Source organism: Amyelois transitella, chromosome 24 (assembly GCF_032362555.1).
Source record: "Amyelois transitella isolate CPQ chromosome 24, ilAmyTran1.1, whole genome shotgun sequence".
NCBI lineage: Eukaryota > Metazoa > Arthropoda > Insecta > Lepidoptera > Pyralidae > Amyelois > Amyelois transitella.
The window spans coordinates 5,556,811-5,582,475 of record NC_083527.1 but is presented as its reverse complement, the minus strand read 5'-3'; the positions used below and the strand labels follow the sequence as shown (position 1 = coordinate 5,582,475).

Here is a 25,665-nt window from a genome sequence, read left to right as displayed (position 1 = left end):
CTCCATAGTTAAGTAAGCACAGCACGTTGCTTTGAATAAAATTTTTAAATTTTCCCGCTAGCGAAATCGTAACTCTAGTTCAGGCGGAACTAATCTTTTTTACAACCATAAACTCTATTTAGCTTATTTTATGTCATAGACTAAAGTCACATGTTAAATCGATCGATTGTCAAAAATAATACCAAAACCAACTAAGATTAAAAGTATACTTTCTACGATTTTGCACTAGCCACAAAGGGTAGAAAGAAAGCAGAGATAAAATAAATTGATAAGACCCATATCTTTGTAAATAGACACATATTTAGAACAATTACAATTTGATAAAGACCTTTTTGCCAATGTACATAATGCTGGTATGAAGTTCTAGGTTCCGGCAAACGTTGTTTTCCTATATTGATAATTTTTAAGGAATTTTTAGTTAAAAGTAATTTTAGGGTACACAACCCTTATCACTAAGGGGTATGAAAAATAGATGTTGGCCGATTCTCAGACCTACTTAATATGCTCACAAAATTTCATGAGAATCGGTCAATTCGTTTCGGAGGAGTACGGGAGTGAAAATTGTAATATAAGGATTTTTTATATAAGAAGATACTTTTTAAATCTGTGAAACTAGTATACTGTAGTTAGAAGAAAAAGTAGCGAACAGCTGCAGTAGTATAATATTTCGGATTTGGCGCTATTGAGGAACCATCGATAATGATTGCATCATAGACAACAAATGTGGCGTCTCCATCCACTGAGCGGATGTTGTTTATGATCGACATTTTCCTTTGGAAATTGTGAACTGGATGTAAATTTAGCTAAATTTCGTTTATTTACCCCATACAAAGTTATTATTACAGTTAAAATTTAGTGAATTACTTATACGTTGATGTCAGTCGTGTATGAAATGTGCACATAAATGTGAACATGTTCTTGTAAATGACGAAAGTTTTTTCTGGTCCAATATAGCGGGAAATCTCCGTCGTGACGCGAACAATTGTTCGTATTTCATCTTGAGGGCTAATATATATTCGTAGCCTTCTTGTTATGTGTTCATGTACACTTTGACAGTGGTATCGTGACATACTTTGTATAATTTGACAATGTCGGAAGAAATGGCGATTGGTGATAACGCTACAAGCGACGAAGTCAAGTTGAACGGCGATGAGGCGTCGGCTGCGAGTACGGTGGACTCTGACGCAGTTACACCGGCCATCACGGAACCCAAGGCTGAGCCTGCAACACCTCCAATAGAGGAATCGCCAGCCGCAGAAGGTATGAAAACTTTCACATAACCTATTAGATAATTTAGATGACACACTTTTCTCACCATATTGATTGATATTAAGTCAATAATTCGTTAGTAAAATAGTTTGATAATTTGCTATAGGACGATATTTGTTTATGTATAAGCAAACATTCAAATTTTAAACTTACCATATAACCAAACATTATGACTTTATTATATACACAGGACACTGAGCTGTATATGTCTATGAAGCACTGACTTTTACTTCTGTCTGCTGAAAACTAGGCCATTTGCTTTTGGCCTTTTTTGTGCAGTAAATGTAGTAAAAATGGTTGCACCATCCCAGCTCGCTCAGGTAGCAAAGCACTGCAGATTATGCGTGGCAGGCCTCGCTTATAGTCTCTGGTTTTCCTAGTCGGTTATACATATACCAATATGTAGAGCTCCTATCAGACGGGTAAGGATATAACCATAATCAACGTCGAGAGGAAGATATAATAATGTATTGCATACCTGCTCTGCGCATGGTTATTATTTGACAGTCCTCTTTCATAAACTGCAAGTTGCACCTAACCTATATTATGTCAACAATAACTGTGACTACCAACATGTGTTGTAGCAATAGCAATATTTTCTTTTTATCCTTCTTGAAAATCTTTTTATCCCTCCTTGCTGTTACTCCCGTTAATATCCTCACCTCTCAAGTTTTTACTTTTGACCTTGTTCCGAGTATTTGCAGGGGAACTGAACCTATTGTTCATGTAGAATTTCTTTAAGATCTTGACAGCTTGTCATGCCTTGAAAGTAACCACCCTGATGATGTTGAGCCACAGGTTGCATTCATATAATAATCCATAGAATTTTCCTGATTTAGAATTTTTAATAATAGAGATGTCATCACAATGCAAGGCGAGGTCTTGATATTCATCTCTCATATTTGTGTGTTTGTGGTTATATTCCGGGGCAGGCACAGGTATACCTTTTATCAATGCTTCAGGCCAAGGGTCTTAAACTTTGTAAGAGTGAAGGTCTTATGTTAATTTTTTTTAAAAATTTTTTTATTGTGAGTTAGATATCTTTTGTTTGAATTAGTGTGTTAGAGTAACTAAATGTGGGGCAAGAACTAACTGTACTTTGTATTAAATTAGTTCTCTTTGTGTCTGTGGCACAGTGGGAAAGCACTTGAATCTGAGTCACAAGGTCTGATACCAGTCAGGTCAAACTGGAAAATGATCATTGACTTGATGAATTCATGATATTTTATTATTCGCAAAATATATTACTGTTAGGCAACTCAGGTCTCTTAAACTTACTTCCTTCCTTTATATTATATAGATTTTTTTTATTTGTTATGTAAGCAGTGGTTTCTAATGGGGGTTCATTGATGTGTGTATGTAAATTATAAGAAAAGAACTGAAAATCTTTATTTTCCAAGCAACTTGGCATAAATTTATAGCCCAATTTTTACAGGACTGCAAAATATGTTTTTCTTGTCTTGCCTCTGAATTCTTTAAAAATAATTTTTGTCTTAGAAAATTTTGTGCAAAAGATATGCCTAAAAGTTTGAATTAAAATTATTTTCCTTTCCAGTAACACCAGAAGAGGTTAAAGAAGAAAAACCTGATGGTGGCGCTATGGCCCAACCGGAACCAACTTCTGAGACGCTTGCCGCAGGAGATGACCATGACGAAGGAGAAGAGAAGAGAGGCATCAAACGGAGGGCCTCGACAGCATTCAGCGATGAAGGTTCAGAAGACTTTAAAGGCTTCGAGACTGTGAACAAGAATGAGTTTGAAGCGTCTTATAGCGAAGTGTACAGTCGGATTGTTGGTGAGTGTTTTTTTAGAACAACATGTACTCACGTCTTTATCCGCCACAGGGTAGACTGAGCCATCAGTCATCAAAAAACTGAAAGGCCACACTCAGACACGTGGCTTAGTGATAGAATTGAGATTCAAATAGTGACAAGTGTTAGCTAATCGTCTAAAAGAGGAATTCCAAGTATATCTATCCTATCTCTTAGTTGCCTTTTATGACATCCATGGGAAAGAGATAATGATGAGATTTTTAAGAACTATTGTTATAAATATATACTGAACTAATTCATTGCTAACATTTTAATTGTTTTGTTCAGCCTTGTTTACAAAATTTACTATATTGTGTGCTAAAGTTTGCACATAGACAAAAATATTAAGTATCGGCTTTCTGTCAAGCTAACTGGAACCAATGAAGACTAACAAACATCCTTGGCCTTCATAATGTAGGTGATTGCTTTGCCAAACTGTCCAAACAAGATCAAACGATTAGTGAATCTCATTTGTTGGACCATTGCTGGCCATTCTTGCAAAAACGAACATATATACCCTTATAATTTTTTTGTCATTGTTCATACCTTTTCTTACTCCCTATCTCTCCCCCAGGCCGCCTGGAAGCGGAAGTGTCAGCGGCCGTAAAGGATCACACGCCCCTCCGTTCCGTCATGGCCACGCCCTCCGCCCCGCCGCGAGCCAGCAAACGCCCGCGACAGGACACCGGTGAGAACCTAGCGTTAGACAGGCTCGGCCGAGAACTAGGAGATGCTGTCAGAGATCTTAACTCTATGGCCACCGGAGATGACTTCATGAATAGCCAAGAGTCCTCTTTGGTTAACGCTAACGGAGCTACCAGAGAGAACTCTGAGGCTAGCAAGTCGTCTGAAGGTAAAACTATGGCCAAAAGAGATTTGAACTCTATGACTGGTAAACATAAGAAAATTATGAATGCTCCGCTTAAAAAACGTCCGTCGCGGGCGTTGGATGCGGGTGAGAAGTGTTTTTATTTTGTAATCATTTTTTTTTTGTTAAAAAAATGTAGTCTTTTGCTCACTCTTATGGAATGATATGTATTTCATACTGACCTCACTGAGAATTGAACCAAAGTTAAATCATAATATTATACAAAAACCTTATCCTCGGTGATTGAAAAATTGAATCTGAATGAAGAATGAACATAATAAATTATTCTTTTACAGATGGATCGAGGCCCTCGTCAGCCTTATCATCAAGGTCTGATGGTGATGGAGTCATCTCTTCTGATGTAAGTTGTTGTTTTAATACACATATTTTGAATTGAACCCTAATAACATCATGATTGCTTTTTAAAAATGAACATTCATGCTAATAGCATACTCAACATCATCATAATTATCATGAGTTACTATCATATCGAACGGCTTATATCTCACGTCACGATCGAAACAAAACTAAATAAAAATAGTTTTTTGATTTTTAAAATGTATACTAATATTATAAAGCTGAAGAGTTTGTTTGTTTGAACGCGCTAATCTCAGGAACTACTGGTTCGAATTGAAAAAAATATTTTGCATTGAATAGACCATTTATCGAGCAAGGCTTTAGGCTTAACATCACGCTGCAACTATTAGGAGTGAAGAAATAATGGAAAATGTGAAAAAAAAAAAATTGAAATTCATCGTTGAGGGCTTCAATGATGCCCAAAATAATTATTCCACGCAGCTAGTACTCAATAAGAATGTTGTGCCCGCCCGCAGGCGGCAAGCGCGGCGTCCCCCGGGCAGCGCGGGCGGCGCGCCACCGCGGACGTGGGGTCGCCGCTGCTGCGCGCGCCGCTGCAGCGCGGCTGGCGGCGCGAGCTGGTGTACCGCGCCGCGCTCGACGCGCACTCGCGCCGCAACGCCGACATCTACTACTACACGCCCGCCGGCAAGAAGCTGCGCTCCACCAGGGAGGTGAGTTAGAACAGAATAGATTTATTTTCAAAATTTGGATACAAGGTATCACTTATTGACGTCACATCAATTAAATCTAATTATAACTACTACCGCTACCAAAGCGCATGTGTAAAAGAAGCGGCGGAACAAACTACACTGCAGCATTTTCATAGGACGTCAAATTACAAATATAGATCTCTTAAATCTAAATCGTGGACGAATGCACATTGTCTACATTAAAAAACATGAAAGAATGTAGAAGTAGAAAAAAAAAAACTTATAATGTCAATACGAATATTTCATCAAATAAAATAAAGATAAAATAAAATATGTACATACTGTACAAATTATGTCAACACCATGTCAAAATGCACAAGCATTTAAGAGGCCATTATGTCAAGCTCGGGCCACACATGTTTATCATTAATATAATCCTCCGTGCTGTAATAGGCTTTCCTATAAAGCCCATATTTAACATACTTTTTGAATTTTCTATCATTCATTTCAAGAACACTTTTTGGTAATTTATTATAAGATCTTTTACAATTAATCAGAAATGATTTCCCTACCTTAGCCAGCCGATGCGCTGGGATCGACAACTTATAATTGTTCCGCAGTGATCTACTAGTATATTCACCTACTTTTTTGATAGTCTTAAGTTTTTCCTAACATGCATAATGTTATAGAATATGTATTGGGAGGGCAATGTTAAAATATTTAGGTTTTTAAATTTAATAGGTTGTGCTTAGAGATTAAGCAAATCTCTTTGTTTTAGACCGTAGATAGCTCGAATTGCCCTTTTTCGTAGAATGAAAATAGTTTGTATGTCTGCTGCTGATCCCCAAAGCAGTAGACCATATGACATAAAACTATGAAAATAACTAAAATATACTAGCTTAGCAGTTGCCACATCCATCAAATGCCCTAATACAACGAATAGCATATGCTGCAGAACTAAGCCTTTTAGAAAGTTTCAAAATGTGAGCATGAAATTTCCCTACGGCGGTTCATCTTAAAAATTAGTGACGTATCATCTGCAAACAACACGTTGCCAGTCTATTTCTCAATCATGCGAGGCAGGTCGTTAATATATACTAGAAAAAAGGTCCCAAAATGGAACCTTGCGGTACCCCAAATTTTTATCTTCGCACCTTTCGTTTTGTATTTTTGAAATCTACCGTCTGTAATCTATCACTAAGATATGATTTAATAAGTTCAACGGTAGTAGTGTCGAACCCGTAATGAGCGAGCTTGAGCAGAAGAGTTCTATGATCTACGCAATCAAATGCTATGGTCAGATCGCAAAACACTCCGATGGCATCCTGTGAGTCTTCCCATGCATTGAGAACATGAGCGACAAGAGCCACACCTGCATCCGTTGTACATTTCCCCTCAGTAAAGCCGCATTGCTTACTATGAAATAATTTATTAGACTTAAAGTAAAGCTGCATTTGATTAAGCATGATTCTCTTGAACACCTTGCTCAAAATTGGTAAAATTGAGATTGGTTTGTAATTACCAGGCTCCGATTATTCGCCTTTCTTGAATAGTGGAATTAATTTATTATACTTCATTAAATTTGGAAAAATCCAATTTCAATCAAATCAAAAATCCAGTTCGGTGACTAAATCATACACACATACGTATATATAGTCACGTCTATATCCATTGCGCGGTAGACAGAGACTATATGCTGGAAAAGGCTAAAGGGCCACGTTCAGATGTTCGGCTAAATGATGGAATTGAGATTCATATAGTTACTGGTTGCTAGCCAATCGCCTAAAAGAAGAATACCAAGTTTATAGCCTTTCCCTTAGTCGCCTTTTGCGACGTCTTTTAATGTTTATTACTTTGTTTTAGGTAGCTGAACATTTATCCGGCACCGGGCTGACACTGGAAAACTTTTCGTTCTTCAAAGAACCTTTAGGAATGGATGATCCTGAAAAGGAGATTATACGGTAAACATTTTTTTTCCCTATTGACCAGAAATCAGAGTTATCATAAGAGTAACAACACAGTCTCAGTTATTTAAAAAATCTTCAAAAATGCAACTCTACTGATGCCTATCCTGGATTGGGTAAGTCAGGGTTTTGCATAAAGTGACTCATGTGACCTCTGTGGTTATACATGTGGTTGCCTGAATGAGTATCTATACTTATTATTTATTTTTCATTTATTAATTACAGCCTGTTCTTCTTTTTCTTTGTTCCCATTTTCTACGTGGGGTCAGACAGTATTTTTTTTCAATTACGGGGGTGTATCTGGATAGATCTACCCTCGACTGTGGTATACTAAATAAAGGTTTACGTCTTCTAGAAACAAACTCGTCTGGCAATGACAGTGACAGTTTTGCAAGTATCCGGCTATTGCAATTCGTAACACTAAAACCGGATATACATTACAAAATTAGTTGCATTACATTTGTTTTACAAAAAAAAAAATGCGCATAGTACGAAACTACTCAAGTTTCACAAAAGTAATGCATGCATTATAAAACTGAACGTCTACACGTGAAGTTACTGGTCAAATTAGTTTTATCAAACTTATTTCAAGCCACTAATTTCGTAATGTAAATCCGGCTTAAGAGTACTCATAAGCAGTAACTGTATTTAAACTTATCTACTATATGATATGCAATAAAGATTTAGAATTGAATAGAATTGTATGATGTTGTCAGAGACGCGAAGCTGATGCGGCGCGTGGAGTCGCCGGTGTCGGCGGCGCCGCTGGAGGGCAAGCGCGCGCCCAAGCCCAAGGCGCCCAAGGGCAGCAGCCCCGACCCGCCCGCCGGCAAGTCGCCGCCCGCCAAGATCAGGGTGAGCCTTCACTGCTTTACATACGGGGTTACAGTTTTCGAGTCAAAGACTGATAAACATACTTACTGTCATTAAGTGTTTGTACTAGAAGAATCAAAGTTTCGATTTGGCTTCTTCCTCCGCGCTTTTTAGTACCAGTTATATTAATTTTCATTTCATTTCATTTCCGGGGTTTCTGGATTGGGTGAATCAGGTTTTATATGAAGCAACTCCCATCGCACCTCGGCAACCTTTGTTGGGGAACCTTACCCGCATTCTATCAATCATGGTTACACATCCACTTATGCACTCGCGATATTTTCATTTGCCATAAGAGCATCGGTTAGCACTCAAACTAAAGTAAAGATGAGAAACACCGTTTATGGAGTTTACAGTAAGAAGAAATAGAAAAGTAGGGAAACACGCTAAACACATAGTAAACTATAATTATATTTTCACTCCAATTTGTCACCAGGTGAAGTCAGTAGGCTCCAGGCTAAGCACCAGCTCTCCATCACCAGCAACAAACACCAACAACAAACAACAGAAGAAGCCGGCAGCCGCGGACAACAACAACTCGGCCGCATGGAAGAAACCCAGGTATGTACCGGATTGAACCGGTTTGAGATAGTTGTCGTCAGTTTGAACTGGCATGAACTGGTTTTAGACTGGTTAGGAGATAAGAGTGTTACTATCGGAATAAAATAAAGTTTCCATATTGAATCATGTGAAACCCAAAATTAGTTCATACCTGTTGATTTCGGTTCAAACTGGTTTGAACCAGTTTTATATCTAGACATCACTTAAATGGTGAACCCTTGAATCGATGCTCGATGTACCATTGGAACCGGTTCATACTAGTTCTATTATAACTGGTGTTTATCCAGTTTATACTGGATTTTACTAGAATTAAAAACATTCTAATCAAGAATATTGTTACTGTTACTGAAATATTTTATACATAAATCTTGCTTACCTCTTGACCAAATCAGTAGAAATGACAAATCTTTTAAGAAGCATTCATGAAGGTTCTTAAAAGGTCCGAATTTATAGTTTTAGTTGGTTAAATAGCAATACTCTTGGTTGTACTCTGCATGCCTACATATCTTTTGATTTATTGACTTGATTACATGATACGAATTACTCTTCTCACTGTTTTTTGAGAGACGTTTAATTCAAAACTGACCAGTGTTTTTTATAAAAAAATTTTTGTTTGCGGTATCTTTTTAATTTTGCGGTTTACGTGAACAAAAAACGGTTTGATACATTTTCTTTGGAGGTAATGGAACATATTTCATTGATGACTTGTTTTATTTTGAAATTTTATTGTGTGTATTATTGACAAAGTCGATTGAGTTATCTGGACATGTTTGAAAATTCTTTGCGGCGCCGGAGTAAAGATTTCTTTCAAATGCAAAATACGCAAAAAATCAGAGAAATATCATGCTATCTCTGTCTTGTTATATTGTTTAGATAGAGACAGCACGATTCTAATAATCAGCTGTCAAGCTTTCTGTTCAATCGATTTATTTTCATTATCTATAGAGTTCAAATATAATCCGCGATCGCATTAAAATAAAAATTCTGAATTGAAAAATGTTGAGTACGTCTGAATTACAATGCTCCTAGCGTTAAGTCCGTCTATTGTGCAAAACTGTATGAAGAATAAACTATAAAAAAATTGTATACAAAAAAACTGTCCAATCAACTCGTTCGTACACCGAAACTTATAACAAAGGAGGGTTGATTGACATTGAGCAATCAGCCCTCCAACGCGGGTACTGAGCCGGCGCTAGTGTAGTCGTATGCGGCCAGACCGCCCGCCGCCGCGGCCCACGAGCCCACTTCATCGTCCACCGAGCCCACCTCGTCGCCCACCGAGCCCACTTCCTCGCCCACCGAGTTAACATCGTCGCCCACCGAGCTGACGTCGTCGCCCACCACGCCCACCGTCTCGCCCACCATGCCCGCTGAGCCGGCGGTGCCTCCGAGGGTAACTACGCCGCCGCAGCCCCCGCCGCCATTGCAGAGTAGGCCTCCGCCGTCCCCCGATGTTACGGTGAGCTTTTTGTTTTGTATCAACGACTACGTAAATATATGTACATGTGTAGAGTCATGCATATTTACCGTGTGGTTCCCGGCCGACCGATGGAAAGACGAATAGGGCCACTCCTATGGATGTTGTAAAAGGCGATTAAAGGATAGGTTTATATACTTGAGATTCCTCTTTTAGCCGATGGGCTGACAACCTGTTTTTTTTTTTTTAATTTCTTGTCTGTCTGTCTGTCTGTACGATTATCTCAGTACTGAACCGATTCACTTAAAACTTTCACTAATTGCTTTGTTTTAACTCAGAAAAACATTTAAAGTTTGTTTCATCACTACATAGTATAAAACAAAGTCGCCATTTTAGTCTGTTCGTCTGTATGCTTAAATCTTTAAAATTACGCAACGGATTTTGATGCGGTTTTTTGTAACAGGTAGAGTGATTCAAGAGGAAGGTTTTTATGTATAATTTTTTTCCGAATTTTGCACCCGTGCGAAGCCGGGGCGGGCCGCTAGTATATAATAAATGAATGTGTTCCCCCCCAGCCGGCCCGGCAGCTGGTGCAGCCGTGTTCGATGAGCTGCGGCCGGGGGCTGCCCACGGTGGCGTGCGCGGCCTGCCTGTGCCTCTACCACCCCGCCTGCATCGGCCACTACGCCGGCGGCGCGGTGCTGTGCAAGGTGATATATTAATGTTTTTATATGTTTGTATATGTATGTATGTATGTAATTATATGGGGCCGGCGGCAGGGTGCTGTGCAAGGTGATATATTAATGTTTTTATATGTTTGTATATGTATGTATGTATGTAATTATATGGGGCCGGCGGCAGGGTGCTGTGCAAGGTGATACATACATGTTTTTATATGTTTATACAGGGTGACTTTTAATTCAACTGCATAAATTTAACTGTTAAGTGTACTCATCTAAAGGATATTTAAAAACGTTAAAAGAAAAATATCGGTTCATTTTTCAGAGAGTAGGAAAAAAAATAAAAGTATCAAAATCCACGATCCTAAATACGTAATATCACCCCGGCCGGCGGAAAAGCGACGCGTAAGATTCAGAGGTCAACGACACAATTCATTTCCAAGGGATGTCGTAAAAGGCGATTAAGGGATAGGCTTACTAACTTGAGATTCTTCTTTTAGGCGATTTAGGCTAGCAACCTGTCACTATTTGAATCTCAATTCTTTCTTAAAGCCAAAAAGCTGAACGTGGCCCATCAGTCTTTTCAAGACTGTTGGGTCTGTCTACCCCGTAAGGGATATAGACGTGATTATATATATGTATTTAATACGCATGGTAAATGTTTGTAGGGAGTAGGAAAAGAGTATGCTGTTAAGGTAGGTAAGGTCTTGGTGTTTGCGAACAGAGAGCTGTTTTTACGAGAAAAATATGAATCGAGTCATTCGGCGACAATAATCGAAAGTATAAAGTTACAAGTATAATGCGCTTGCGTCCTCACTTTTCTGGAGAGATTAAAGTTGGTTAGAGGTAAAAAAATTATAGTACGGTAATGATACAAATATAATGTTGCTTCATAATAATTAAGTTTTTTCTTGAACTAATTCTCATAAAAAAGTCAAGGTCAATACTGTTAAAGATATATTAAAATCGACGTAACAGTATTAATCACCTATGTAAATTTTTCGATTTGCGATAAAGCCGCCTTCACTACATTACCTTCACCTAAATCTAGGAAAAAAATTGCAATAATTTTATGTCAATAAATAAAATTTCTACTTGAAACTTTTACAGTGACATTGTTTTTTTAAAAATTTAGTTTAAATGTATAGATTTCCTTTATTGAAATCCTTATATATATACATATGTATGTGTATCCCGTCCAGAACTGCCGCTCGGCGCCCCCTCCGCCCCCGCTGCCCGCGCCGCCCCCGCTCGCGGCGCGGCCGCGTGCGCCCGCGCCGCGCCGCCCGCCCGCGCCCGCCGCGCGCGCCGACCGCCGCGTCACGCTGAGGATGAAGGTCAGATCACAACTCTGTTTGCTCAATCTATACTAATATTATAAAGCTGAAGAGTTTGTTTGTGTGTTTGAACGCGCTAATCTCAGGAACTACTGGTTCGAATTGAAAAATTCTTTATGTGTTAAATAGACCATTCATCGAGGAAGGCTTTAGTCTATATAACATCATGCTGCAATTATAAGGAGCGAAGAAATATTGGAGAGTGTGAAAAAAATCGGGGAAAATTATTCATCCTTGAGGCCTTCATTCTTGAGGGGGCTTCAATGATGCCCAAAATAACTATTCCACGCGGACGAAGTCGCGGGCACAACTAGTTACTAATATACTAGTTGTTAAACGCTGAAGACCGCAACAAATGGAGGCGCATCGCTGGGGCTGTATTATCCAAAGCGATGCGTCTTCATCATAAAACCACGACCACTCTGTCAAGAGTGAACGACTGAGGAAGAGGAGTTGTTACCCACGAACGCCTTAAATTTTTGCATAATTGTGATTTTCTCATAAAATTACTTGATTAATTTTGCTGCTCCATAAACTTGAAAATTGTATTGACAGCACCCTACACAGCTTTTAAAATGTTATCAGAATCAGACCAGCCGCCGTAGCATGGCACGCGCGACGCCATTTTTATTGCGCGAAAAACTATCGCTGTTTCGCTTTTTTATTATGAAATAAAACGGGACAGCAAATAGCTTCACATGCGCCATGGCAATTACAGCGCTTGGTTCGAAAGTGATCTCGTAACAATGTTACGTTGGAATAAATGTAATTTAACCTCTAGTTGATTGATAAATCTTTAAAGTTAAAGTATACACCTAGCGAATTCACTCATGCCATAACACCGGCAGTACGTTGATTGGAAGAGATCCCTTCGTGGGATAAGTTCGCCATTGCAAGTGATTTATTTTTTTTGTGTACTATGTATTATAATCTTGTAACTGTGTAAATTTCTATGCAATAAAAATATTACAAACAAACAATTAGACAAGATTCAACAGTCTTAAAAATACCGAAAAGCCACGTTCAGCTGTATGGCTTTATAATGTAACTGAGATTTAAATACTGATAGTTTGCTAGTCCACCGCCGACAAGAAGTACCTATCCCAAGTTAGTTTATTAGCCTATACCCTAGTCGCATTTTACGTCACCCATGGGGGAACAGATGGAGTGTGACATATTCTTTAGTTACTTCTTAAGCGGATAGATCCCCCAGGTTGCAGGTGGCAACCTGGACGGTTTATTAGCCTATACCTTAATCGCCTTTATTAAGTTAGTTTATTAGCCTATAACTTAGCCGCCTTTAACAACATTCACCGAAAAAAAAAGATGGATTGGACCTATTCTTCAATTAGTTCTCAAGCGGATAAACCCCCCAGGTGGCGGGTGGCAACCCGGACGGCTCCCGCGTTTGGTCAGTAGCTGCGCCCGCGCCGCGCTCGCTGCAGCTGCGCGCGCAGCTGCCGCAGTCCGTGGCCGTGCTCAACGGCCGCAGGTTCATCGTGGTGCCCCGGGACATACGCGTCGCCAAGTCAGATATCACATATATATATATATATATATGCTATATAATATTATAAAGCTGAAGAGCTTGTTTGTTTGTTTGAATGCGCTAATCTCAGGAATTACTGGTTCGAATTGTGTCTTTTAGTGTTGAATAGACCATTTATCGAGGAGGGCTGTAGGCTATATAACATCACGCTGTAATTAGATTTAAATGATGATTGATTTTGTTTTAATTATTGTAATAAAATGTAATTGTATTTTTTTTTTATTTCAGATAACACGAGGACGACGGCTCTTGTGAAAAAATCATTGTTAATTTATAGCCGTAGATTAAAAATGAGGTTTATAATATCCTCAATACATAGACAAGGAACTCAATCATTGGTTTGGCATGAAATTTGAGCTATATAACCATTTAGCTTGTGATAAATTCGTTGTAAATTTTAGTTGTAAAGGGTATGATTTGATACCAAAAACTAAATGTCTGGTCGCTTAAAATTGTTAATTTAAAATTTAAAACGATTCTTTATTCGAATAGCCGTTTAAAAAAATTATGTTTTTACAGAAGGCATAGGTATTAAGGTGTTATAGGGTTTAAGACGTATACCGTGCCTAAATATTTTAACTCATATAAGCTAAAATAATCACAACTCTCCACGTTTCGCTTGAAATGCTTTTGTATTCGGGCTTGCGATCGGTCAGATTTTTTAGCGTCGAACATATTGTAGGTTTAGTATTTTGAGAGCAGTAAGTCCTAAAGAAATCGAATATTATGATGATAAAATTGAATGCAACTTTATCTGATTTGTTTGATTTGATTCCTGAGAAATCTGATCAGTCTTAAATGATACGAATAATCACAATTTTTAGCTTATAATAAAGTAAAATAGTTATTATTGAATACAGAAGCGAGTACCTATGTTTTGTTATTGCGCCGGAAATGTTTTGAAGAATTTTATCGAAGAAGATACGACCTTGAAGATGTCTGAAGATAAATTCTTAGACTCCACGCGTAGACACTGGTAGGCTTTAGTAAATATGAAGATTATATGTGTAAAACAGTCCTTAAAATTTGGTAGATATTAATGCATTTTATTTGGCAAATGTACCAAGTGCCTTCATACACAACAAAATATGTTATTGTTTATTATTTGATGCCTTTTGTATTGTAATTTTAAGAAATAATAGTGCATGTATATAGGTATACATTATATTGGTTACTCCATTAGTTATTGTAATGCAATAATACGTGGCCTTCCAGTCTTTTCAAGACTATTGGCTCTGTCTACCCCGCAAGGGATATAGACGTGATTATAGTATGTATGCATTTATGAAACAATACGACGCGATTCGACGGAGTTTTACATTATGTACCCCCATAAAAAAGAGTGAAAGAAAAAAATGTTTGACATATTCAGTTAAGCAACTTAGGCAGAGCGCTTGTCCTTCATACTAGAATATATGTACATATTTTTTTACAATGGGTTTAAACTTTTATTTTCTCTTTTATTAATGCTCATATATTTATATCAATAAATTCAAGTTAAAATATATGATGATCTCATTTGGTATTTCACTATTGGCGGACTTTGTCGTATCGCGTCGCGTCGCAATATGTCGCAAAAAAGCGTTCAAACTATTATCTTATTTGTTATTATTTAACGTGAATTATATCCTGTATTTGAAAGTAATTTGTATCGATTGTTTTAGTTTGAAAGTTTCCTATTTTATGCGATTATCTTTCAGATTGTAATGAGATTTGATAATGAAATGTCGAATCTTTCATCAATGGCATTGTCTTTTTGAAAGACTTAGAAAAAGAAATATATGAAAAAAGTTACCGATTTTTTCATTTTTTTCTAAGTATTATGGGAGATACTTAGAAATATAAACACAAAATATGAGAACGAAAAAATAACCTCGAATGACGGTTTTTTTAATTTCTCATATTGGCTAATTAGTGAAAGATAATTTTTGCCTTTCCCCTATATCTCTTTCTAATGACAAAACTAAGAGATTACTGACAGTATTTTTATCTGCGTTGGGTCAATCTAAATAACCTTAAATATGTTCGTTAAGTATGTACGCCTTATTTTGTTTTTCATTTGGTCAACCAATCAGAATCCTTCATCGTTCGCGAACGCAATCTGATTGGACGACTCCTGCACGTCTCCGTAATATACCCAAGTGCAAAAAGTGGGTTATGTGTTTTTTGTGTGTTTCAAAGAAAATGTATCAAACCGTTGCGGTGTTCACGAAATAAATTATTACTATTTATTTATACGGGTTTTACGTACGACTTGTCAAATGCAAATCGGAAGAGAAAGGTAATGTATTCTCTTTTTAATCTTTTCTTGTAAATATTTTTTTGTTTTTTTTAGAGCCAGCGCACACTCAAGATTTTTAGTCGTCCGACTGAACAATAGTCAATATGTAAAGCAGTGCGTTATATTTTATATTTAACGTATTTCTATTATAGCAGAAACCGACTAAATTGTCGACAGATTAATAGTCTCCAGTCTGCGCTGTTTTTAATACAGTATTATTCACCTTAAATATAAGATGACAAATCAATATTGGACTCTATTTTTAGTACTGTATAATATATTTTTAATTTTTTTCACCCAACAGCGATGACAAGAAGCGAGGTAGAGTTGCGAACGGCGCAGCTTCCCCGCCAGCCTTGCTGACGTCGCCGAGGAGGCGGGGCAGACCGAAGATAGACGACACTGATCATTTCACAGCGTTCTATAACACGGCGCAGGAGAGGAATTATAACGTTGTTGTACAGGTAAAATAGGGTTTACTTTTAAATGCATTTTTAATAATTTTAAGATGTCTTCTCTAGTATAGCTATAAGTATATAGTAAGCTATAGTATAGCTTTTTTTCTCCGGACACGTAAATATATGCAAATTTTTTTTTTGGATTATTTTTACACGAAGCGACTTCCATCTGACCTCAGTAACCTTTTTTTAATAAATAATAACAGGTACCTATTAAACGCGCACGTAACATACCTTAATTTTTCGGACGTTTCCTGTTAAATACCCGTGTATTATTTATAAATAGTTTATTACAACGCGATAGTTTAAAATCAAAGTTACGATGTTTCACGATGTTGCGTACAGATATTCCAGTACCTGGGCATGCGCGACCTGGCTCACTCGGCTCGCGTGTGCAAGCTGTGGCGACAGCTGGCCGCCACGCCGGCGCTGTGGAGGCACGTCAGGATGAAAAACTCACATGTATGTCGATTACAATTTTTATAAATATTGTTTGGTAATAAGGAACTTCTTTTATGTTTGCAACTGGCCACAAATAAATAAGATAGTTTTTCAGACAGAACAAAGATAAAAAAGTGACGATCGAGAGCAATTGTTAAAAAATAAGACCAGAATGTATTTTAATGTTTTTTTAATTGCTTTAAAGTAAATATAAAGTTATAAATTAGTACAGGAAGAGTGGAGTTTTAGTTGGATTTGTTTTTATATATTTGAGTGTGTTTGATTGTTTGTTTGACGGGAAAAAGGTGTGATTTTATGTGTGTGTGTTTGACCTCAATCAGCCTGGTGGTAAGCGAGATGAGGCCTAAGGTGGTGCATGCAACCTCAAATAATGCCTATTCGCTCTTATTTATTGGGGACCTATATAATAATTAAGATTCTTAATTATAAATTCAGGATTAATAACTAATAATTATTTTTTTCTGTTCGATGCTCAATAAAATTTTAAATAAGTTAATGAATATCTTCGTGTTCAGGTGAGCGACTGGGGCGGTCTGTGCGCAGCTCTGAAGAGACACGGAACCAAGAGGCTCGACCTCCGCAAGATGTTGTTACCGCAAAACGACACCACGTTTTGGGACCAATTCACCCGTCACATAGGACAAGTGGACTCTTTGGAGAGGTCAGTATTATGTGGTTGTGTTTACCTCAATAGTATTATACACAGAGGTGGTGCGCTTGTCTGTGACACTGGAGGTTCCGGGTTCGAATCCCGGCAAGGGCATGATAAGAAACGAACTTTTTCTAATTGGTCTGGGTGTTGGATGTTTATATCTATACAGTCCAACTGAGTTAACTTTAACTTGTTGACTGATACTGATAAAATATAGTATCGCCGAGTCAATAGTATATATTTATTTAATCTTTCTCCTGGCGTTACCCATGAGTCTTTTTACTCTTGGCGCTGCCGGTGAGTCTTCTTTCTTTTGGCGTTAGCCTGGACTGCGCTTTTTAGGATTGTCTGAGTCAGGTTTTTACACGAAGCGACGACATCTGTCGCATTGCATTACATACACAATTTCATTGCATTGGAGACATGCTCTCATAGGTATATCTTATAATCTGGCACAACCGCCACAAAGGGAAGACCTTCCACCAGGTTCGGTGACAGTCAGTCTTTCCAAGACTGTTGGCTCTGTTTACCCCGCAAGGGATAAAGACGTGTATGTAGATAAAACTATTTTTTTTATTAACAGGATAGAAATGTGCCGATGCCCCGCTCGCGTAGTAGAAGCAGTCTGCACTTGCCTGCCTTCGCTCCGATCACTGTCAGCTCTGGCCATCAAAGACGGGAAACTGGACCCTGAGCCACTTTCCAGACTCACACTTCTGCACGAGCTCAGGCTGAAGAGCATGGCGGGGCTGACTCTGACCAGGGACCTGAGGCCGCTGGCCCAGCTGAAGGCGTTGCAGCATCTCTCGCTCACTTCCATCAAGGTGAGTCGTCAGAGATGTCAATAAATTGATTCATTTTCGAAATGCATGCAAAGGTATTTGTAATGATGTGAAAACAATTACATTTATACTAGCTATCCCGGCAAATGTTGTTTTGCCATGTGAATAACTTTTAAGGTACTTCTAGTTAAAAAAAATGTTAAGGGTGGACAACCCTAATCACTAAGGGGTATGAAAAATAGATGTTGGCCGATCCTCAGATCTACTGGTCAAGCCGTTTCGGAGAATTTAATATACAGGGTGACTTTTAATTCAACTGCATAAATTTAACTGTTAAGTGTACTCATCTAAAGGATATTTAAAAACGTTAAAAGAAAAATATCGGTTCATATTTCAGAAAGTACGAAAAAATAAAAGTATCAAAATCCACGATCCTAAATACGTCATATCACCCCGGTCGGCGGAAAAGCGACGCGTAAGATTCAGAGGTCAACGACACAATTCATTCAGCTGAGCGATCTCGAAAACTCTGTACTTTACTTGATCTTGATACTGGAAAAATAATTTATTTTTCAGACATTTATTTACATGTTTAGTTTTAATTTCTTTTTGTAGTATTGGTCTTTAATAAATTTGTGAGGGTTTTTTAAATGTGAAAATGATAACGTTTATTTTAAATAAAAATAGGCTCAAACAGCTCAGAAGCATGGGTATAGTCTATGTTTAAAAGGATGCAGTTGTTTTAAATGTCACCCTGTATTAAGATATGATCGTTCCCAGGACCTGGGCTGGTGCCTGTGCGACGTGGTGGGCCAGCTGCCGCAGCTGGAGTCGCTGGAGCTGGGCGAGTGCACGTTCCGCGCGGAGTTCGCGGCGGCGCTGCGCGCGCTGCGGGCGCTGCGGCGGCTGCGGCTGGAGCGCGGGCCCGCGCACTGCGCCGCGCACCTGCTGCTGCGCGAGCTGGCGCGCCTGCCGCGGCTCACCAGCCTCGAGCTCGTCAACATCGACGTCAAGGTATACCGGCAGACAGACAGACAGACAGACATAGCGCTGCGGCGGCTGCGGCTGGAGCTAACCTGTCGCCTACAAGAAGAATCCAAAGTTTATACGCATATCCTATAATCGCCTTTTACGACATCGATGGGAAAGAGATGGAGCGGTCCTATTCTTTTTTCTTTTGGTGCCGAAACCACACGGCACAAAGTCAACGTATACTCTCCTTCATACCTTCATATATACATATAAGTATTTATTATAAAATATAGTATTGTGTTGAGTTAGTATGAATCATAACACAAGTTTCGAACTTCGAGTCTAACACAATCTGTGTAATCTGTTCCGTATATATTTATTTTTATTTATTATTTGCAGGTCGGCTTCGACGACGCGCTCGCGGAATGCAAAAACATCCAACGGTTACTCATCATACCCACGTACGTCTCGCAATCAGCCACCACCAATAAACAGGTATGTAGTCGTCAAATTTAATAAATAATAAATATCGAAATGGTCAGATTAAATGGGATCATTTTTTTTTTGTATTAATATCTTAAGAATAAAAATAATGGTTCAATTTTGTATGCGATCCTCTTATTGTCAGGTTGGCTGGAAGAGATCCCACTTAAGGATAAGCCCGCCTTTGTACTGTACTACTGTTTGATATTTGTAATGTACTCCTTTAGTGAATAATAAAACTTTGACTTACTTCATAATGGTGTTTATGTCACCGGAAAAAACAAGAACCGCAACTTCCTAAGAAATTTATAAATTATCGTAGGATCTTGAACGGTCTATCTGTAACTTTGAATCTCAATTCCATCATTTAGCCTAACTACTAGTTGAGTATTTCTCAAGACTGTTGTCTCCGTCTATCCCGCGACGGATATAGACGTGATGATATATATGTACGTACGTATGTTTGTACGTACGCACGTATGTATGTACGTACGCACGTATGTATGTACGCACGTATGTACGTACGCACGCACGTATGTATGTACGTATGTGTGTATCACCAGGTGCTGAGCGGCGTGCTGAGACTGAAAGAAACACTGACGCACCTGATGTGGGGCGTGACCATCGAGCTGCTGCGCGTCACGGAGCTGTTCATCGACCAGTGCGAGCAGGGCGGCGACAAGCGGCGCGACGTCGGCGAGTGCATCCCCGTGCTCAAGCCCGTGCCCGGCTGCCGGCTGCCGGACGAGCACCACACGGTCGCCGGCCCGCCGCAGGTGAGAGGGAAACAAGGAAAAATCCTTTATTTGGTACCTACATTGACAAAATGTAAATTGGAATGAGGGAATTTTAAATTACATGCGTGCACCAAAAATGGCCCTCGCTCAGTATGTGTCATGGCAGAGCCATTACGCTGGTTTTCTGCGAGAACTGTACTAAATAAAACTGAACATTAAAACTTATAACTAAGAGTTACACTAAATTATATCATTAACAAAAAAAGGTTTAATTTGAATATAAAGAAAAACAGGTGCGGTTCATTCATGTTTTTAAATCTTATGGGGGGGACTGAGTATTGTAAACAACGAGTAAAGGGACAGCGATAGTTTTTCGCGCGATAAAAACAGAGGCGCGAGTTCCACGCTATTGGGGCAGGACGGAAAATATTTTTTTATTTTTGACACATGTGATTTTAAATAGGTAAACGATGGATATGTATACAAGGTGAGATTAAATGGAAATGGATGACTAACAAAATAGAATCACTCCATCTCTTTCCTAAGAATGTCGTAAAAGGCGACTAAGGGGCAGGCTTATATGCTTGGAATTCCTCTTTTTTGCGATTTGCTAGCAACCTGTCACTATTTCAATCTTAATCCTATCATTAAGCCTAACAGTTGAACGTGGCTTGTCAGTCTCTCAAGACCACCGTCTCTCTCTACCCCGCCAGGGATATAGATGTGGCTATATGTGTGTATGTATAACATTTCCCCAGGTGGAGATCCTGCCGCTGCCGACGCTGCAGCGCCTGCTGTCGGCGCAGCTGCCGCACACGAAGCTCAAACTCCTGCGCATCCCGTTCCACGCCACCTGGCGGCAGTCGCTGGCCGACTTCCAGTAGCACACGCCCGCCGCCGCCGTTATGTGGTAACTATACTCCACAAACATACATACATTATTTATTTATCACCCACATAAAGGTTCTCTGCTTAACCCAATGGAAGACTGTTAGATAATGCTATTAGCATTAAGTCCGCCTATTGTACTTTACGAATTATAATTGTTACAGTTAAGAATAAATAAATAAAACCAATACATATAGTCACGTCTATGGCCCTCGCCGAGTAGACAGAACCAACAGTCTTGATAAGATTGAAAGGCAAATCCAGCTGTATTGCTTATTAGTTTCTTAGCTTTTTTCTTAGTCTTCTATAACGACATCCATGGGAAAGGTATAGAGTGGCTCAATTATAAAGAATTTGACAGCTGTCATCATGACATATAAAATACTAGCTACCTGCGCGGGTAGCATTATTTATACATCTAAATCTTCCTCTTGAATCACTCTGTCTATTTGAAAAACTGCATCAAAATCCGTTGTTTAGTTTTAAAGATTTAAGCATACATCAAAAATAGGGACAGACGCGGGAAGCGACTTTGCTTAATACTATGTAATGATTGTAATGAAAATGAAGTAATAATTTCTTTTCACCAGGTTCATCCTTCGAGCATCGTTTCTTCATCTCTCACAGCTGCTTTTATCGGAAATGACGTCTAAAAACGGAGGGAAAGTACTATGACGTCATCTTTTCGCGCCAATCGCATAGTGGTACCATAGATATTTTTATTTTTTTTTATAGTGTTTTAAGGCAAAAGGAAATAGAATCAATACAGCCAAATACCATAGACAATTTTAGTCCACCGGCGTGGAATAAGATTATCTATGGCGTTAGTCCCGGTTTCATCCTCACCTGTGTGGAAGAGCACGAGGTGTGTACATTTTGACCATGATTCAGGTTTATTTATTTAAAAAAAATTAATTTAAAGCAATGACTAAGTATGAAAAGTGTGAACGAGTGGTTGAGGTATCTGGCAAGCGAGAGGTATTATCATATTCTGTCAAGACAAGATTATTAAAGATAAATAGCTATTGCCCGCGACTTCGTTTGCCGTAAAACTTTACTGAAAAAGCTGACAGCTGTATTGCTCCTTAGAGGGGTGGGGGAGGTATCTTTGTATACCAGTTTTTATGGTGGACCAAGCCTAATCTACCTGCAAAACCTGCATTCAAATTTGAGAAACAGTTTTCGCATTTTTACAGTGCAAACATACAGACAGACAGATAAATTATAAAAAGAAGAACTTCTATAATTCATATTTATGGCTTCAGTTGGTCTAATATAAATCCCCATATCGATTTTTTGGCAATATGTTTCAAGAACAGACATCGGTCAGATACTATTTTATTATATGTATGGATAATCTGATTTTTATATCAAGACGGTATACATAAACTTACCGAGATCATTTTCCAAATTGTGAGTTCGTCTCTATCGCTTAATCACGTCAATTTTCTCCAAACTATGGCATTGATTATACTATCAAAATCCCGGTGGAAGCCATAGAATAGAAAAGAAAAAAAACATGTACTCAAAGCAGAAAAAAATCATAATTTCCGAAATACGAATAAAATTGTCAGGGATTAATTTCTAATTTTTAAAACTTTAGAAGCACAAGACGATATCAGCAATTTTAGATTTCTAGATTTTGGCAAAAGGCTTTTTTTATTTATACACTACAATTTAAAATTAAAAACATAAAATTATGAAGAAAATATCTATTATTTTCTTGATAATTTTATGTTAAACGGCTGTAATGACTAGCTATCAAATGCATTTGTTTTGTTAAGAAGTAACATGTAAACAAAAATTTGTTGATTGGATAAACGGCTATGTCAACCTAAGTAACCCCTACCCGTGTAGTAAATTTCAGCTTGTAACCTGGTTTTTCTCACAATTCCCAATATTATAGATTCATAGAAGCTAGCAATTCTATATATCTAGTGTAAAAAAACTATATAGTTCAAAAGTTATAGCTGTTAAAATTGGCTTTTCAAAGTTTGATAAATACATATATATTTTTTTTTATTAATAATTCGACATAATAAATGTATATACATATACGAGTTTTTACTAATGTTCTTCTGAATAGTATGAAATGGTTTGGTTTAATCTGAAACCTGGTTTTAAATTGAAATTACATGTATTCAAATCAAAAATTGTGGTTGCACTGTATTACCAAACCTTAGCTTTCAAATCTCCGGTCATATGTTTATACAACCACAGATATTGTTACCGCTAAAGTTACTTATTGTCGAATTTGTAATAAAAGCCAATTTTTTTCTTCTTCCATCATTGTCAGATATTCACATCTATATTTGATATGAGAGAATATTACCGATTGAAAATTTGTCCTTAGAAAAAATCTTGGGTTATTTACTTACCGACACTGGTTTTCTGTATGTTTTTAAAGATTCATTGACATTCATTTTCCAATTTTACATGTTATCGTCTATTTGTTATGCATTTTTGGTTGGAAGACCAGTCTCATTAGATAATGGAAACAGCCAACTTGAAAAAGATAACCACTTAGCTACATTTCATACGGAAAAAAAATACTTCAAAATTTTCCGTAACTTCGTTAAGTTTGATTGTTATGTCATTATTGCACAGGAATTTACACAGTTACAAGAGATAGAAATTAAATAAAACATTTACAATGGCGGACTTATCCCATGTAGGGATTTCATTGAAATTTATTTTGATTAAAGTAATTTTTTCCGCAACAGAAAATTGTTCTCTGTCAAATTTTAAACAGGTCCTTGAAGGTCATATTTTCTTTCTGAAAGAATTTGGTTTGGTTTTTCAAGTTGGTCATATTTAGCACGGCTTAGATTCTCGGATAAATGAGTAGTTTTACTTTGTTTTTGTGTATTAATTTCGTTACGTACGGGACGGTTGAAATAATCATGAAATATTACTAGTTTACTTAATTAGTTTTTGAGTAAAACATGTATAATTTATAAATAGAATATATGCTAAGTTTTACTCAAAAACAATGTTTCCTGAACATGGAATATGATTTAATATTGTGTTAGTTTAAAGATTTAATTAAGTATATTGTAAATATTTTTAATCGTAACGATTAGCTATCAGTGCCTATACATTTTTGTTCGGTGGTATGGATATAGGACTGGTATTTGTTTTTTAAAATAGAAATTATGTTGCAATGCTTAAATAACATATATTATTTTTAAGGCTTGTATAAATAGTTCATTTAACAAGAGAAATTTTAAACCAGTAAAGAGGGTTTGTTTTCAATACACTCGCATTTCTCAAAATAATTGACTTTAGAATAGTAATTACAATTATGTACGTACCCACACCCACAGCGATATAAAAATACGAGAACAATCGATGGTTTATGATCGCTTTAGAATTATTCTGAGTTCATCTTCTTGCGCTGAAACTAGAGATTCTACTTGGCTTTGCACGGGCTTTGTATTTTACTGAATGAATTTGGAAATCTTATCAATATCCGCGTGGTTTAAAGGCAAAAGAATATAGAAACAGAAAAACAAGGAAAACTTACTTTTCCATTTTTGGTCATGGTATAAAGATTGAAAGAAATTACAACTGAAACATTCTAAAGCTAGTATTCTTGAAACGACGATGCGAGTCCTCTGTACTTGGTTTTAAATGTCTTGGCTATTTTATCGAGAAACGTTTAGTTGACACAATTGGCTATGACTGGGGAGCCTGCTCAGCTGTGATTGGTTTTTAATAATCGTGTGATTTATTGATACAAAAAATAAACATGGTCACTATATCCGAATGAGTATTTGGCGGTTGAGTCCATAAGTAAGACGCAATCTGACATTAATTCGTTTTTTATTGTTTAACTTTTGCTGCATTTGCAACAAAATTGTAATTTAAAACACTCTGTTTCATTCTTGGGCAGTAAATGAAGATATATATTTTGTTAATAAAGCTGGAAACAAATATTACCATTTTACTTGTTGTGAAAAAGTCCTTTTTTGTATCAATAAGATATTGGCATGTCTAAATTGTCAAGAACGTGTGAAGTGTGTGAATATTGCACATATCACAAATGGACATGATCTCTCTAATATTATTTAGAAGAGTATTATTTAAAAAAAATCTTGGTACAAATACGACTCGACGGTATTTTAATGTATGTGCCTATTTAAAATTAAGACGACGTATAAATGGCACGTAAGGCTCACAAAATTTTGTATTTCGGTAATTTATAAATATGGTCAAATCTTATGTTAGTTTGACCTATGACTTTGTGAAAAGCATAGCTTTTATTATTTACTGTCTGTTGTTTATAATCTCCTTCAAATTATTGTATTTTTATCGTAGATTTTAATTTCGGGAGGAGCCTGAGCGCGGCGTTTTATTTTTGTGTAAAAATTATGATAAAAATTGTGGATGCGCGTGCGCGCCCAGACGTTTTCCCCTAGGATAATTGTAGATTAATAACAAATATGTCGGTAGGCGACTTGTAATAAATGGTTGCCAGAAAGTGTGTGTTTTATTGTTTTAATTGCAGCGCACCTTATTTTTTGATGTAAATAAAGAAAGCGCTTACGTTCCTCCAGCAGAAACAATGTCTTCTTCTCTCGACTACCTCAAAAAAAAAAAAAAAATACA

General features: G+C 37.5%; 1 protein-coding gene across 2 annotated transcripts; it reads left to right on the top strand.

The window, feature by feature from the left end:
- Positions 1-724: 724 nt before the first annotated feature.
- On the top strand, positions 725-25,537 carry LOC106135777 (uncharacterized). Of its 2 annotated transcripts, none has more exons than XM_060951320.1 (17): positions 725-1,260; positions 2,825-3,064; positions 3,655-3,768; positions 4,245-4,309; positions 4,782-4,979; positions 6,822-6,919; positions 7,639-7,777; positions 8,232-8,356; positions 15,925-16,084; positions 16,424-16,540; positions 17,056-17,201; positions 17,776-18,016; positions 18,755-18,988; positions 19,346-19,441; positions 19,993-20,205; positions 20,925-21,076; positions 21,645-25,537. In XM_060951320.1, the coding sequence occupies exons 1-16, from the start codon at positions 1,089-1,091 to the stop codon at positions 21,048-21,050; spliced, it is 2,484 nt and encodes an 827-aa protein (XP_060807303.1). In that variant the 5' UTR covers positions 725-1,088; the 3' UTR covers positions 21,051-21,076; positions 21,645-25,537. The 2 variants fall into 2 exon arrangements, with proteins under 2 accessions (XP_060807303.1, XP_060807304.1); XM_060951321.1 differs by having other exon boundaries at positions 4,782-4,983; positions 6,826-6,919.
- Positions 25,538-25,665: the final 128 nt, after the last annotated feature.

Coding starts and splice junctions, on each gene's coding strand:
- LOC106135777 (XM_060951320.1), top strand. CDS start 1,089: ATGTCGGAAGAAATGGCGATTGGTGATAACGCTACAAGCGACGAAGTC. Junction 4,980..6,821: donor AGCTGCGCTCCACCAGGGAG/GTGAGTTAGAAC, acceptor ACTTTGTTTTAG/GTAGCTGAACATTTATCCGG. Junction 8,357..15,924: donor GCCGCATGGAAGAAACCCAG/GTATGTACCGGA, acceptor TTCACCCAACAG/CGATGACAAGAAGCGAGGTA.